This window comes from Salmo trutta, chromosome 13 (assembly GCF_901001165.1).
Source record: "Salmo trutta chromosome 13, fSalTru1.1, whole genome shotgun sequence".
In the NCBI taxonomy this organism is placed as follows: domain Eukaryota; kingdom Metazoa; phylum Chordata; class Actinopteri; order Salmoniformes; family Salmonidae; genus Salmo; species Salmo trutta.
This window is the reverse complement of record NC_042969.1, coordinates 52,691,937-52,707,005: the sequence shown is the minus strand read 5'-3', so window position 1 is coordinate 52,707,005 and position 15,069 is coordinate 52,691,937. Positions and strand designations below refer to the sequence as shown.

Here is a 15,069-nt window from a genome sequence, read left to right as displayed (position 1 = left end):
GGCTAGGGGGCAGTATTTACATGGCCGGATAAAAAACGTACCCGATTTAATCTGGTTACTACTCCTACCCAGTCACTAGAATATGCATATAATTATTGGCTTTGGATAGAAAACACCCTAAAGTTTCTAAAACTGTTTGAATGGTGTCTGTGAGTATAACAGAACTCATATGGCAGCCAAAAACCTGAGAAGATTCCTTAAAGGAAGTGCCCTCTCTGACAAGATCTTGTTCTTCTTGTCTCTGTTTATTGAAGACTGAGGATCTTTGCTGTAACGTGACACTTCCTACGGCTCCCATAGGCTCTCAGAGCCCGGGAAAAAGCTGAATGATGTCATTCCAGCCCCAGGCTGAAACACATTTGCGCTTTTGGCAAGTGGCCGATAAGAGGATAATGGGCTTAGGCGCGTGCACGAGTCGATCCATCCCGTGCTTTATTTTCTTTCGTCTATTTACCTAAACGCAGATTCCCGGTCGGAATATTATCGCTTTTTTACTAGAAAAATGGCATAAAAATTTATTTTAAACAGCGGTTGACATGCTTCTAGGTACGGTAATGGAATATTTAGAATTTTTTTGTCACGAAATGCGCCATGCTCGTAACCCTTATTTACCATTCGGATAGTGTCTTGAACGCACGAACAAAACGCCGCTGTTTCAACATAACTATGGATTATTTGGGACCAAACCAACATTTGTTATTGAAGTAGAAGTCCTGGGAGTGCATTCTGACAAAGAACACCAAAGGTAATCAAACTTTTCTAATAGTAAATCGGAGTTTGGTGAAGGCTAAACTTGCTGGGTGTCTAAATAGCTAGCCCTGTGATGCCGGGCTATCTACTTAGAATATTGCAAAATGTGCATTCACCAAAAAGCTATTTTAAAATCGGACATATCGAGTGCATAGAGGAGTTCTGTATCTATAATTCTTAAAATAATTGTTATGCTTTTTGTGAACGTTTATCGTGAGTAATTTAGTAAATTGTTAGTATATTCGCCGGAAGTTTGCGGGGGGTATGCTAGTTCTGAACGTCACATGCTAATGTAAAAAGCTGTTTTTTGATATAAATATGAACTTGATTGAACAAAACATGCATGTATTGTATAACATAATGTCCTAGGTGTGTCATCTGATGAAGATCATCAAAGGTTAGTGCTGCATTTAGCTGTCTTCTGGGTTTTTGTGACATTATATGCTAGCTTGAAAAATGGGTGTCTGATTATTTCTGGCTGGGTACTCTGCTGACATAATCTAATGTTTTGCTTTCGTTGTAAAGCCTTTTTGAAATCGGACAGTGTGGTTAGATTAACGAGAGTCTTGTCTTTAAAATGCTGTAAAATAGTCATATGTTTGAGAAATTGAAGTAATAGCATTTCTAAGGTATTTGAATAACGCGCCACAGGATTCCACTGGCTGTTACGTAGGTGGGACGATTTGGTGCCACCTACCCTAGAGAGGATATATACACACACACGTGTTTGTTGTGGGCTTCGTCCATGTCATGTTCATGACGTACACTATTTTCGGTAGACAAATAACACCTGTTTCGTATTCCTGCGCCTATCTCCTATCATTATACAACATGACACACCCTTTCCCTTGATGACAGTTTTCCACACTCTTGCCATTTTCTCCAACAGCTTCATGAGGTAGTCACCTGGGATGCTTTTCCAACAGTCTTGAAGGAGTTCCCACATATGCTGAGCACTTGTTAGCTGCTTTTCCTTCACTCTGCCGTCCAACTCATCCCAAACCATCTCAACTGGGTTGAGGTCGGGTGATTGTGGAGCCCAGGTCATCTGATGCAGCACTCCATCACTCTCCTTCTTGGTAAAATCGCCCTAACACAGCCTGGAGGTGTGTATTGGGTCATTGTCCTGTTGAAAAACAAATGATAGTCCCACTGAGCGCAAACCAGATGTGATGGCGTATCAATGCAGAATGCTGTAGTTGCCATGCTGGTTAAGTGTGCCTTGAATTCTAAATAAATCACAGACAGTGTCACCAGCAAAGCCCCCCACACCATCACACCTCCTCCTCCATGCTTCACAGTGTGAACCACACATGCAGAGATCATCCGGTTGGAACCAAAAATCTAAAATTTGGACTCATCAGACCAAAGGACAGATTTCCACTGGGCCATGTCCATTTCTCGTGTTTCTTGGCACAAGCAAGTCTCTTCTTCTTATGTGTGTCCTTTAGTAGTGGTTTCTTTGCAGCAATTTGACCATGAAGGCCTGATTCATGCAGTCTCCTCTGAACAGTTGATGTTGATGTGTCTGTTACTTGAACTCTGTGAAGCATTTATTGGTAAGTTGGTGGTTGATGGTAAGTTGGTGGTTGAAGTTATCCCTCTAGTGGTGTGGGGGCTGTGCTTTGGCAAAGTGGGTGGGGTTATATCCTTCCTGTCTGGCCCTGTCCGGGGGTATCGTTGGATGGGGCCACAGTGTCTCCTGACCCCTCCTGTCTCAGCCTCCAGTATTTATGCTGCAGTAGTTTGTGTCGGGGGGCTAGGGTCAGTGTGTTATATCTGGAGTATTTCTCTTGTCTTATCCGGTGTCCTGTGTGAATTTAAGTATGCTCTCTCTAATTCTCTCTTTCTTTCTTTCTCTCTCTCGGAGGACCTGAGCCCTAGGACCACGCCTCAGGACTACCTGGCATGATGACTCCTTGCTGTCCCCAGTCCACCTGGCCGTGCTGCTGCTCCAGTTTCAACTGTTCTGCCTGCGGCTATGGAACCCTGACTTGTTCACCGGACATGCTACCTGTCCCAGACCTGCTGTTTTCAACTCTCTAGAGACAGCAGGAGCGGTAGAGATACTCTCAATGATTGGCAATGAAAAGCCAACTGACATTTACTCTTGAAGTGCTGACTTGTTACACCCTCGACAACTGTGAATATTATTATTTGACCATGCTGGTCATTTATGAACATTTGAACATCTTGGCCATATTCTGTTATAATCTCCTCCCGGCACAGCCAGAAGAGGACTGGCCACCCCTCATAGCCTGGTTCCTCTCTAGGTTTCTTCCTAGGTTTTGGCCTTTCTAGGGAGTTTTTCCTAGCCAACGTGCTTCTACACCTGCATTGCTTGCTGTTTGGGGTTTTAGGCTGGGTAGCTGTACAGCACTTTGAGAGATCAGCTGATGTAAGAAGGGCTATATAAATACATTTGATTTGATTTGGCCTGCAATTTCTGAGGCTGGTAACTCTAATTAACTTATCCTGCAGCAGAGGTAACTCTGGGTCTTTCATTCCAGTGGTGGTCCTCATGAGAGCCAGTTTCATCATAGCGCTTGATGGTTTTTGGGACTACACTTGAATAAACTTTCACAGTTCTTGAAATGTTCCGTATTGACTGACCTTCATGTCTTAAAGTAATGATGGACTGTCATTTTTCTTTGCTTATTTGAGCTGTTCTTGCCATAATATGGACTTGGTCTTTTACAAAATAGGGCTATATTAGGTATACCCCCCCCCCCATCTTGTCACAACACAACTGATTGGCTCAAATGCATTGAGAAGGAAATAAATTCCACAAATTAACTTTTAAGAAGGCACACCTGTTAATTGAAATGCATTCCAGGCGACTACCTCATGAAGCTGGTTGAGAAAATGTTAATAGTGCGCAAAGCTGTCATCAAGGCAAAGGGTGGCTTCTTTGAATAATCTCAACTATAAAATATATTTTGATTTGTTTAACACTTTTTTGGTTATTACATGATTCCATATGTGATAGTTTTGATGTTTTCACTATTATTCCAGAATGTAAAAATGTGTAAAAATAAAGAAAATCCTTTGAATGAGTAGGTGTTCTAAAACTTTTCATGTAACACGTACTTTTGGGTGTCAGTGAAAATGTATGGAGTAAAAAGTACATTATTTTCTTTAGGAATGTAGTGAAGTAAAAGTTGTCAAAAATATAAAAAGTAAAGTACAGATACCCAAGAAAACTACTTAAGTAGTACTTTAAAGTATTTTTACTTAAGTACTTTACACCACTGCCATCAACATGTTTTCTGTCTGAGTTAGAATCAGGGGCGGACTGGGAGCAATAAGAATCTCTGGCATTTCTGACAAATGGGCCAATTCTTTCCCCCCTTGAGGCCCCCACACTGGCCCATTTTGTTCCTTGAGGACCCGATTATTAGCCAGATAATGATCATTTTGTGCAAAAAAACAAAAACAAGTTAAGACAGGCCTATTAGGCTAAAAATGGAGCAGCCCATCTGGCATTTGCACGAAATGCCAATGGCCAGTCCAATCATGTTTACAAGGGGGAATAACAGAGCTTGCCTATCTTGTGTCAATTAACTCAAACATAAATACATAATTCAAGTATCCATCTCCAATAGAATGTCCTCCCCTCAAAACATATGAGGGAAAAGGGGATGTAGTGAGTAGAAGTGTCAGAGTTTAACTGTCAAAGGCAAACTTGCATCAATAATTCTGCAAGGTTGCCTTGCACGCCTGCAGCACGAATCCACTGGGTGGGCTCTTCCATTAAGTGCGTTTAGACGAATCAAGATCGTGCTGTTCCAGCGAAGCGTAGTAGTGTGCACCACGGATGAGACGTCGCTGAATACGAAGCTTTCGTACTCAATCTTACATTTTACACACTGCTAGTGTATTGAATTTTCTAACAGCCTGCCGATTTCCGAACCCCATTAACCCAATGATGGAGTTATCCTTGATGTCAGCGCAGGTAAGAAACCTTCAACGACATCACGGTTTTAAGGCTACAATTACGCTAATCAAGTAATGTAGTGAACACTTATTATGAGATTTCGGACAGACTACTGTTTTTCAAGGTAGGCTACGTCATAGCACGTGTGGCGCAACAGTAGCCTGCAGTGTCTCACTTACTTCAGCACAGGTGGATGGCATTTGGATGCAGACAGGTGACCAACATGGTGCGCGCTGTTGTGTCGGGTAGGCTATCAGGTGCAGTAGAGGGTCTGAAAGGGATTAGGCTATTTCTTGCTGTTGGTAAATGAATGACTGCGGAAAATGATCACCTCTGGCAAATTGTTCCATTAGGAATATTGTGCTTTTTTTGTTGTTGAGTATAAACCTGGTAACTTAGTACTTTTACTAGCCTACCTCAACCTCCACCACTACTAATAACAGCCTAATAATAAGCATAATCATTGTCATCCATTTATAATGAGATGGAAATTATAGCCTAATTATCATGCAGATTTGACACTGAGTTTACCTTTCACTGACATCCATGTGTGTACATACCCAGTGCTATTGCATTATTCCTTTTAAATTCAGAGGTTTCCTGGACTCCTGCTGGTTATTGCAACAATTTACATTACCCACTTCATCATTTTTTGAAAGGTTATGTACACGGAACAAACATAAACACAACATGCAACAATTTCAAATATTTTACAGCGTTACAGTTCATATAAGGAAACCAGTCAATTTAAATAAATTCATTAGGCCCTGATCTATGGATTTCACGTGAGTGGGAATACAGACATACATCTGTTGGTCACAGATACCTTGAAAAAAGAAGTAGGGGCGTGGATTAGAAAACCAGTCAGTATGAACCTTATGCAGCGTGACACATCTCCTTTGCATAGAGTTGATCAGGCTGTTGATTGTGGAATGTTGTCCCACTCCTCTTCAATGGCTGTGTGAAGTTATTGGTGGGAACTGGAACACGCTGTTGTACACGTCAATCCAGAGCATCCCAAACATGCTCAATCAATAGGTGACGTACCTGGTGAGTATACTGGCCATGGAAGAACTGGGACATTTTCAGCTTCCAGGAAATTTGTACAGATCTTTCCGACATGGGCCCGTGCATTATCATGCTGAAACATGAGGTGATGATGGCGGATGAATGGTACGACAATGGGCTTCAGGTTCTCGTCACATTATCTCTGTGCATTCAAATTGCTTATGCCTGCCTGCCTGCCCATACCATAACCCCACCGTCAGCATGGGGCACTCTGTTCACAACATTATCTGCAAACCGCTCGCCCACACAACTCCATACATGCTGTTTGTCGTCTGCCCGGTACAGTCAAAACCTGGATTAATCCGTGAAGAACACACATCTCCAGCATACCAGTGGCCATCGAAGGTGAGCATTTGCCCACTGAAGTCTCTTACGACGTCGAACTGCAGTCAGGTCAAGACCCTGGTGAGGACGACGAGCGGGCAGATGAGCTTCCCTGAGACGGTTTCTGACAGTTTGTGCAGAAATTCTTCAGTTGTGCAAACCCACAGTTTTATCAGCTGTCCGGGTGGCTGGTCTCAGACGATCCCACAGGTGAAGAAGCTGGATGTGGACGTCCTGGGCTGGCCTGGTTACAAGTGGTCTGCAGTTTTAAGGCTTGTTGGACATACTGACAAATTCTCTAAAATGACGTTGGAGGTGGCTTATGGTAGAGAAATGAACATTAAATTCTCTGGCAACCGCTCTGGTGGACATTCCTGCAGTTAGCATGCCAGTTGCACACTCCCTCAACTTGAGACATCTGTGGCCTTGTGTTGTGACAAAACTGCACATTTTAGAGTGGTCTTTCATTGTCCCCAGCACAAGGTAATCAACTGTTTAATCAGCTTCTTGATATGCCACACCTGTGAGGTGGATGGATTATCTTGACAAAGGAGAAATGCTCACTAACAGGAATGTAAACAAATTTGTGCACAATTTGAGAGAAATAAGCTTTTTGTGCGTCTGGAAAATTTTTGCAATATTTTGTAAAAACAAATATATATACTACCGTTCAAAAGTTTGGGGTCACTTAGAAATGTCCTTGTTTTTGAAAGAAAGGCTAATTTTTTATCCATTAAAATAACATCAAATTGATCAGAAATACAGTGTAGACATTGTTAATGTTGTAACTGACTATTGTAGCTGGAAACGGCTCACAAGTCCTCAACTGGCAGCTTCATTAAATAGTGCCCGCAAAACACCAGTCTCAACGTCAACAGTGAAGAGACGACTCCGGGATGCTGGCCTTCGAGGCAGAGTTCCTCTGTCCAGTGTCTGTATTCTTTTGTCCATCTTAATCTTTTCTTTTTATTGGCCAGTCTGAGATATGGCTTTTTCTTTGCAACTCTGCCTAGAAGGCCAGCATCCCGGAGTCGCCTCTTCACTGTTGACGTTGAGACTGGTGTTTTGCGGGTACTATTTAATGAAGCTGCCAGTTATCATTTATTTTCCTGAGGCCCCTTTTGTCATTGAAATGCTCATTCTTATTGTGTGGGCGTGTTGATAAAAATGTTAAATACTTACATAAACAGCCCTGATTTGCAGATCATCTAGACTCTAGAGCCTACCCTGCTAACCCCTTCAAAGTGGGAGGATACATAAGCAAATAAAAGATGACTGGTCATTAGTCAGAATAATCAGATCTGATTGGGATGTCATGCTGTGGGTCAGAAACTTCACTCCCACCTAAACAGTCTGAAATTCCAGGCCAAGAAATGTAATAAAATATCCTACACTAAAAGGGCATTATCATAATTTTAACAATTTCAGTGTTATTTCAACCTCCTAGTGCGGAAATATCATTAAAAAAGCATTGACTGCACTGCTCATACTTAGGCCTATTGCATTCTCAATTATTTACTTTGAATCACATTTCATGTTAGATGCTAAGATCCTAAACCGATAGAAAGGCACGTAATTTAAAAACATACTTTGTTTTTACAGCTTTTTCCTTTGTTTGTACATGTACATTCTACACACATTTTTACATTCATGGCACTTTTTTGATTTTACGGTAGTTACAGCAAAAATAAAGTATTTGATGTTTTGATGTAATGTACATCTAGATATGACTGAAAACATGATTTATAATGTATAAGTACTAACTATTATACAGTGCATTCAGAAAGTATTCATACTCCTTTTTCCACATTTTGTTACATTACAGCCTTATTCTAAAATTGATTAAATATTTTTTTCTTCATCAATCTACACATAATACGCCATAATGACAAAGTGAAAACATTTTTATAAATGTATATAAAAAAATGAAAACACGTTCACATAAGTATGTATTCAGACCCTTTACTCAGTACTTTGTTGAAGCACCTTTGGCAGCGATTACAGCCTCGCGTCTTCTTGGGTATGACGTTACAAGCTTGGCACACCTGTATTTGGGGAGTTTCTTCCATTCTTCTCTGCAGATCCTCTCAAGCTCTGTCAGGTTGGATGGGGAGTGTCGCTGCACAGCTATTTTCAGGTCTCTCCAGAGATGTTCGATTGGGTTCAAGTCCGGAATTATGTATTCCATTTCAGAATAAGGCTGCAACGTAACAAAATGTGGAAAAGTCAAGGGGTCTGAATACTTTCCGAATGCACTGTAACTTTAACCCATTGTATATCAGATTCTCTAAAACTTGAAATAGTCCAGGTATTTATATATAAATTCTAGTTGTACTTCAGAATCTGCTATGAATACCAGACCTGGTTTCCTAGAGTGATCTATTGTTTCAAGTACTTGTCTTATATTATCGTCAATGTATCTTCCATGTAAAAAACCTGTCTGATCAGGATGAATAATATCCGACAACACCTTTTTTAATTTTATATGCTATGCATTTTGCGAGGATGTTTGCATTACAACACTGAAGTGGCCTCCAGGTGTTTTTGACTGTATCTTTATACTTACCACCTCCGTACTGTTTCAGTAATAGTGAAATCAAACCTTCTTGCTGAGTACCTGATAGTTTACCATTTTTATAGCAGTGGTTAAAACATGCTAATAGTGGATCTTTGAGAAGATCAAAAAAGGTTTCATATATCTCAACTGGTATGCCAACATGCCCTGGATTTTCTCCTGGACTACAGACTTTAATTGCATCAAGAAGTTCCTCCCCTGCAATTTCGCCCTCACACAAGTCTTTCAGTATAGGTGTTAATTTTACACTATTATTAGGAAAAAAATCCTTACAGTTAACTATAGTTAGTGGAAATGGAGGAGGCTGAAAAGAGAACATATGCTTAAAGTACTTTGCTTCTTCTTTCAAAATAATTTCTTGCTTTTATAAACGTTATGTAAAAGTTTTGAATTTTCAAAAGTTAACCTCTCTGGGGTTTGTGGGATGCTCGCCAACAGCCAGTGAAATAGCAGGGCGCCAAATTCAAAACAACAAAAATCTCATAATCAAAATTTCTGAAACATACAAGTATAATACACCATTTTAAAGATAAACTTATCGTTAATCCAACCACAGTGTTCAAAAAGGCTTTACGGCGAAAGCATACCATTAGATTATGTTAGGACAGCACCTAGACAAGAAAAACCACACAGCCATTTTCCAAGCAAGGAGAGGCGTCACAAAAACCAGAAATACAGCTAAAATGAATCACTAACCTTTGACAATCTTCTTCAGATGACACTCCCAGGACTCAATGTTACACAATACATGTATGTTTTGCTCGATAAAGTTCATATTTATATCCAAAACCCCCATTTTACATTGGCGTGTAATGCTCCAAAACTGCCGGTGAATGAGCACATCAATTTACAGAAATACTCATCATAAACGATGATAAAATATACAAGTGTTATGCATAGAATTAAAGATAAACTTCTCCTTAATGCAACCGCTGTGTCAGATTTCAAAAAAGCTTTACGGCGAAAGCACACCTTGCAATAATCTGAGTACAGCGCTCAGTCACCAAAACAAGCCATACAGATACCCGCCATGTTGTGGAGTCAACAAAAGTCAGAAATAGCATTATAAATATTCACTTACCTTTGATGATCTTCATTGGAATGCACTCCCAGGAATCCCAGTTCCACAATACATGTTTGTTTTGCTTCGATAAAGTCCATATTTATGTCCAAATACCTCCTTTTTGTTCGCGCGTTCAGTTCACTATTCCAAATGCAAAATGCGTGAACACTAAGTTCAGACGAAAAGTCAAAAAAGTTCTATTACAGTTCGTAGAAACATGTCAAACGATGTATAGAATCAATCTTTAGGATGTTTTTATCATAAATCTTCAATAATATTCCAACCGGACAATTCCTTTGTCTTTACAAATGAAAAGGAACTCAGCTCGCTCTCACGGCCGCATGCGTGACTGAGCTCATGGCATTTTTCCAGACACCTGGTTCAAATAGCTCTTATTCTCTCCCCATTCACAGTAGAATCCTGAAACAACGTTCTAAAGACTGTTGACATCTAGTGGAAGCCTGAGGAAGTGCAATATGACCCCACAGACAGTGTATATTGGATAGGCAATTACTTGAAAAACTACAACCTCAGATTTCCCACTTCCTGGTTGGATTTTTCTCAGGTTTTTGCCTGCCACATGAGTTCTGTTATACTCACAGACATCATTCAAACAGTTTTAGAAACTTCAGAGTGTTTTCTATCCAAATCTACTATACTATACTATACTATACTATACTATACTATACTATACTATGCATATCCTAGCTTCTGGGCCTGAGTAGCAGGCAGTTTACTCTGGGCACGCTTTTCATCCGGACGTGAAAATACTGCCCCCTACCCCAAAGAAGTTAAGGCATATAAACTCAAACAATCTCCTCCATTATTTGGATTATTTTACAGCTGAGTGAACTTGATGGAAGGGCATAAGCAGCTGGTAATAGTTTAATTAACCTCTTTATTTAGCTTTTTTTTATCAAGTGGCAGAATGAAGTAGGGCACAGGCTTGCATGTACTGAGCATCTCCTCCATTGCCAAGCTGGTATAGTTATACTGTAGAAACACAATGTTTGACAGTAAAAGCCATCGAGTGCTATGCTTATTAAATGTCTATAGACACAATTTCAAACTGATTTAGTATATAGTCCTCATTCTTGAACTGTAAGTGAGGAAATGTTTAGTTTTTTCAACATGTTTTTCTCCACGTGTGCACACGAGGAACAGTGGCATTGTTTTGTATTGACAAATTGTGCTTGTATTGACAGATCATGCCAAAGTGTGATGGAAGGAACAAAGTTGAGCCAAAGAGTTTCACCATAATGTCTGTGGCACAACAAGGCACACAGTAGATACAGGTGGAGGATGATGGTAACTGACAGAGACTGTCAAGTGCAGCGACTCCACTGCACTTGAAATGTACTAGGTCATCCTCTTTCAAGAGATTTACTGTCACAGGCCAACAATCCCCTTCAGAATGTGCGTGCGTGCATAGATGCTTGCATTTGCGTGTATGTACATGCATGTGACCAAATAAGTGCGTGAGAGTGCAGAGCATATGTGAATGAGGTTGAGTAAATAAGAAAGCAACAGTGAGGATGTGTATGTTTCAGTGTGCCCTTATCTCTCGGGTTTATGTGAACTTCTGGTCAGCTTCATCTGTCGTTAGTTCTCAGTCCTCTGGTCATCGCAGCAGATGGAGAGTCAATTATTGTGGCTTACAAGCATTGGACCAGACATCCCTGTTTTTTTGTGTTTTCTTTTTTACCATATACATCCTCTGTCCAGACTGTAATTCCTCTATGCTCCATGGACTTTTGGATGGGGGGCATAATTGAGAGGGTGGGGGACTGGGGGTGGAGAGGGTGATGAAGCGTTAATAATGGAACAAAATGAGTCACATTGCAGCTGAGAATTGGGATACATAGTGGCTAAACTACTGTTATCCTAATGGCCATGTAACCGGGACTCTTGAGTTAGTCATAACACCTAATACAAATGCATCAGGGGGTGGGTTACAAGATCATAGAAATGTTTAGTGTCCACATTAACAGTGGAAATGTTCGCTTGTGGTATTATCCTACTTTAAAAAATAATAATTTATTCTTCATGGTCCAGTTTGACAACGACACATCCGAGTCTCCATAGAAAATGTAATTGGTTGCACTTTAAATGCTTCCGCAAGCTAATCTCATGCAAAATGACTCAGATGTGCCTATAATAACTTTAGTAAAAGAGAGCTTTGCTACTTTCAACTCGATTTGGTTAATGTCTTTGTTTTCTGGGAGCTGAACCAAGGCCATTTCCAATTTGAATAATAATGAAAAGTAAACCGCTTACGGCAATCTAACAAATCAGCCAATACAATTTTTATATTCTACCTTTTGGGAACTGTTTTATCTGAGAGTTTAACGTCTCCAGAGAATTTGTAGTGGATAAAATGGTCAGATAACTTCTTAAATCGAAAAAGAATGTCTGAAAGTTGTGTATTATCCACTGACTCGCTGGAGAAGGGTTGGGTAACTTTGATGGGAGTGGGGGGCCACAAAAAATCTGAACTCGTCATGAGGGGCTGTAGTGGCTTGCTAGTTCTGCGTACCCACATCCATACCCACACATGCTGTCAGAGCCAGCCCTACCCTTTTGGGGGCCCTAATCCCCAAGAGTGACCAAAAAAAAATGGGTTCCCCCAGTCGGTAATTCGACCATGATTGCTACAAGTTTAGATTAGAGGTCGACCGATTATGATTTTTCAACGTCGATACCGATTATTGGAGGGCCAAAAAAGACCGATACCGATTAATTGGCCGATTTTTATATATATACACAATGGGGAAAACAAGTATTTGATACACTGCCGATTTTGCAGGTTTTCCTACTTACAAAGCATGTAGAGGTCTGTAATGTTTTATCATAGGTACACTTTAACTGTGAGAGACGGAATCTAAAACAAAAATCCAGAAAATCATATTATATGATTTTTAAGTAATTAATTTGCATTTTATTGCATGACATAAGTATTTGATACATCAGAAAAGCAGAACTTAATATTTGGTACAGAAACCTTTGTTTGCAATTACAGAGATCATACGTTTCCTGTAGTTCTTGACCAGGTTTGCACACACTGCAGCAGGGATTTTGGCCCACTCCTCCATACAGACCTTCTCCAGATCCTGCAGGTTTCGGGGCTGTCGCTGGGCAATACGGACTTTCAGCTCCCTCCAAAGATTTTCTATTGGGTTCAGGTCTGGAGACTGGCTAGGCCACTCCAGGACCTTGAGATGCTTCTTACGGAGCCACTTCTTAGTTGCCCTGGCTGTGTGTTTCGGGTCGTTGTCATGCTGGAAGACCCAGCCACGACCCATCTTCAATGCTCTTACTGAGGGAAGGAGGTTGTTGGCAAGTAGTTAAAGAGCAGCAGTAAAATAACAATAGCAAGACTATATACAGGGGGTACCGGTACAGAGTCAATGTGCGGGGGCACCAGTTAGTAGAGGTAATTGAGGTAATATGTACATATAGGTATAGTTATTAAAATGACTGCATAGATAATAACAGAGAGTAGCAGCGGCGTAAAAGAGAGGGGGGGGGGCAATGCAAATAGTCTTGGTAGCCATTTGATTAGATGTTCAGGAGTCTTATGGCTTTGGGGTAGAAGCTGTTTAGAAGCCTCTTGGACCTAGACTTGGTGCTCCGCTTGCTGTGTTGTAGCAGAGAGAACAGTCTATGACTAGGGTGGCTGGAGACTTTGACAATTTTTAGGGCCTTCCTCTGACACCGCCTGGTATAGAGGTCCTGGATGGCACAAAGCTTGGCCCTAGTGATGTACTGGGCCATACGCACTACCCTCTGTAGTGCCTTGCGGTCGGAGGCCGAGCAGTTGCCATACCAGGCAGTGATGCAACCAGTCAGGATGCTCTCGATGGTGCAGCTGTAGAACCTTTTGAGGATCTGAGGACCCATGCCAAATCTTTTCAGTCTCCTAAGGGGGAATAGGTTTTGTCGTGCCCTCTTTATGGCTGACTGTCTTGGTGTGCTTGGACCATGTTAGTTTGTTGGTGATGTGGACACCAAGGAACTTGAAGCTCTCTAAAGCTCACTAAAGCCCCATCGATGAGAATGGGGGCGTGCTCGGTCCTCCTTTTTCTGTAGTCCACAATCATCTCCTTTGTCTTGATCACGTTGAGAGAGAGGTTGTTGTCTTGGCACCACATGGCCAGGTCTCTGACCTCCTCCCTATAGGCTGTCTCGTCGTTGTCAGTGATCAGGTCTGCCACTGTTGTGTCATCGGCAAACTTAATGATGGTGTTGGAGTTGTGCCTGGCTGTGCAGTCATGAGTGAACAAGGAGTACAGGAGGGGACTGAGCACGCACCCCTGAGGGGCCCCTGTGTTGAGGATCAGCGTGACAGATGTTGTTACCTACCCTAACCACCTGTGGGTGTCCCGTCAGGAAGTCCAGGATCCAGTTACAGAGGGAGGTGTTTAGTCCCAGGGTCCTTAGCTTATTGATGAACGCTGAGCTGTAGTCAGGGCAGTGTGGAGTGCAATAGAGATTGCATCATCTGTGGATCTGTTGTGGCGGTATGCAAATTGGAGTGGGTCTAGGGTTTCTGGAATAATGGTGTTGATGTACAGTATATATTGTTTTCCCTTTTTTGGGATATTGATCCGCGGGCCAACAAAAGGGGAGCATGGCCCGCAGGCTGCCAGTTGCCATCCCTACACTAGAGGAACCAAAGGAGACATGCAAAGTACCTTCCTCCCCTAAGCCACCCAGTGAGAAGAGCCCTGTACCATCTTACCTCCAGGGGCACTGGCGCATCCGAGTTTGACGGATCCTGTCACTTTGGGATCCAAACAATGGCAATCAAATAAATGTGCTCTCTCATGTCATCTGGGACGATAGCATGGCAAACCTGTCCAATTAATAGGGGATAACATAGAGGAGCAGATGAAGTTACTTATATAACCCAGAGCCCTGTTTTGAGGAGATGACAAAACCCCGTGTTAACAAAAATAATCTACAGTTAATTCCCACATGAAAAAAGGGATCATCCATCCACACACACACCAGATAATCTGACAGTGCTGGAGTAATGGACACAATGCTTTGTGCTGCTCACTGGGATGAGAGAAGAGATGGAGGATTTAAGAGCTATTCAGGCGTTGAAAAGATGAGGGTGCATTAGGGGAATCTGATGCCCTCAGAATGGACATTCTATCCCAGTGCTTAATACTGACCATAGGTTTACATACACACCAATAATCGAGGAGAGCTACTTTAGTACAAGATAATCACCATGGTTATCCACCATCACATGGAACAACAATTGGACATCATCACATCCTCCTTTTGAACGCACAACCCCTCCTGACCTGAAATCAAGGGACTGTAGTGTTCCGTTCAATTATG

General features: G+C 41.6%; 1 protein-coding gene across 5 annotated transcripts in view; it reads left to right on the top strand.

Moving 5' to 3' along the window:
• Window positions 1–4,433: 4,433 nt before the first annotated feature.
• LOC115205989 (uncharacterized protein C14orf132) overlaps window positions 4,434–15,069 on the top strand; it is a 35,650-nt gene continuing 25,014 nt past the window's right edge. For 2 of the 5 annotated variants that reach the window (XR_003880723.1, XR_003880724.1), the window contains exon 1: window positions 4,438–4,705. Coding sequence is in view for 1 of the 5 variants with exons in the window: in XM_029772472.1 (XP_029628332.1) it covers window positions 4,676–4,705 (30 nt within the window). In the remaining 4 variants the exon portion in view is untranslated. Of the gene's footprint in view, window positions 4,706–15,069 lie in introns of all 5 variants that reach the window. The other 3 variants (XR_003880725.1, XR_003880722.1, XM_029772472.1) reach the window with 2 other exon arrangements.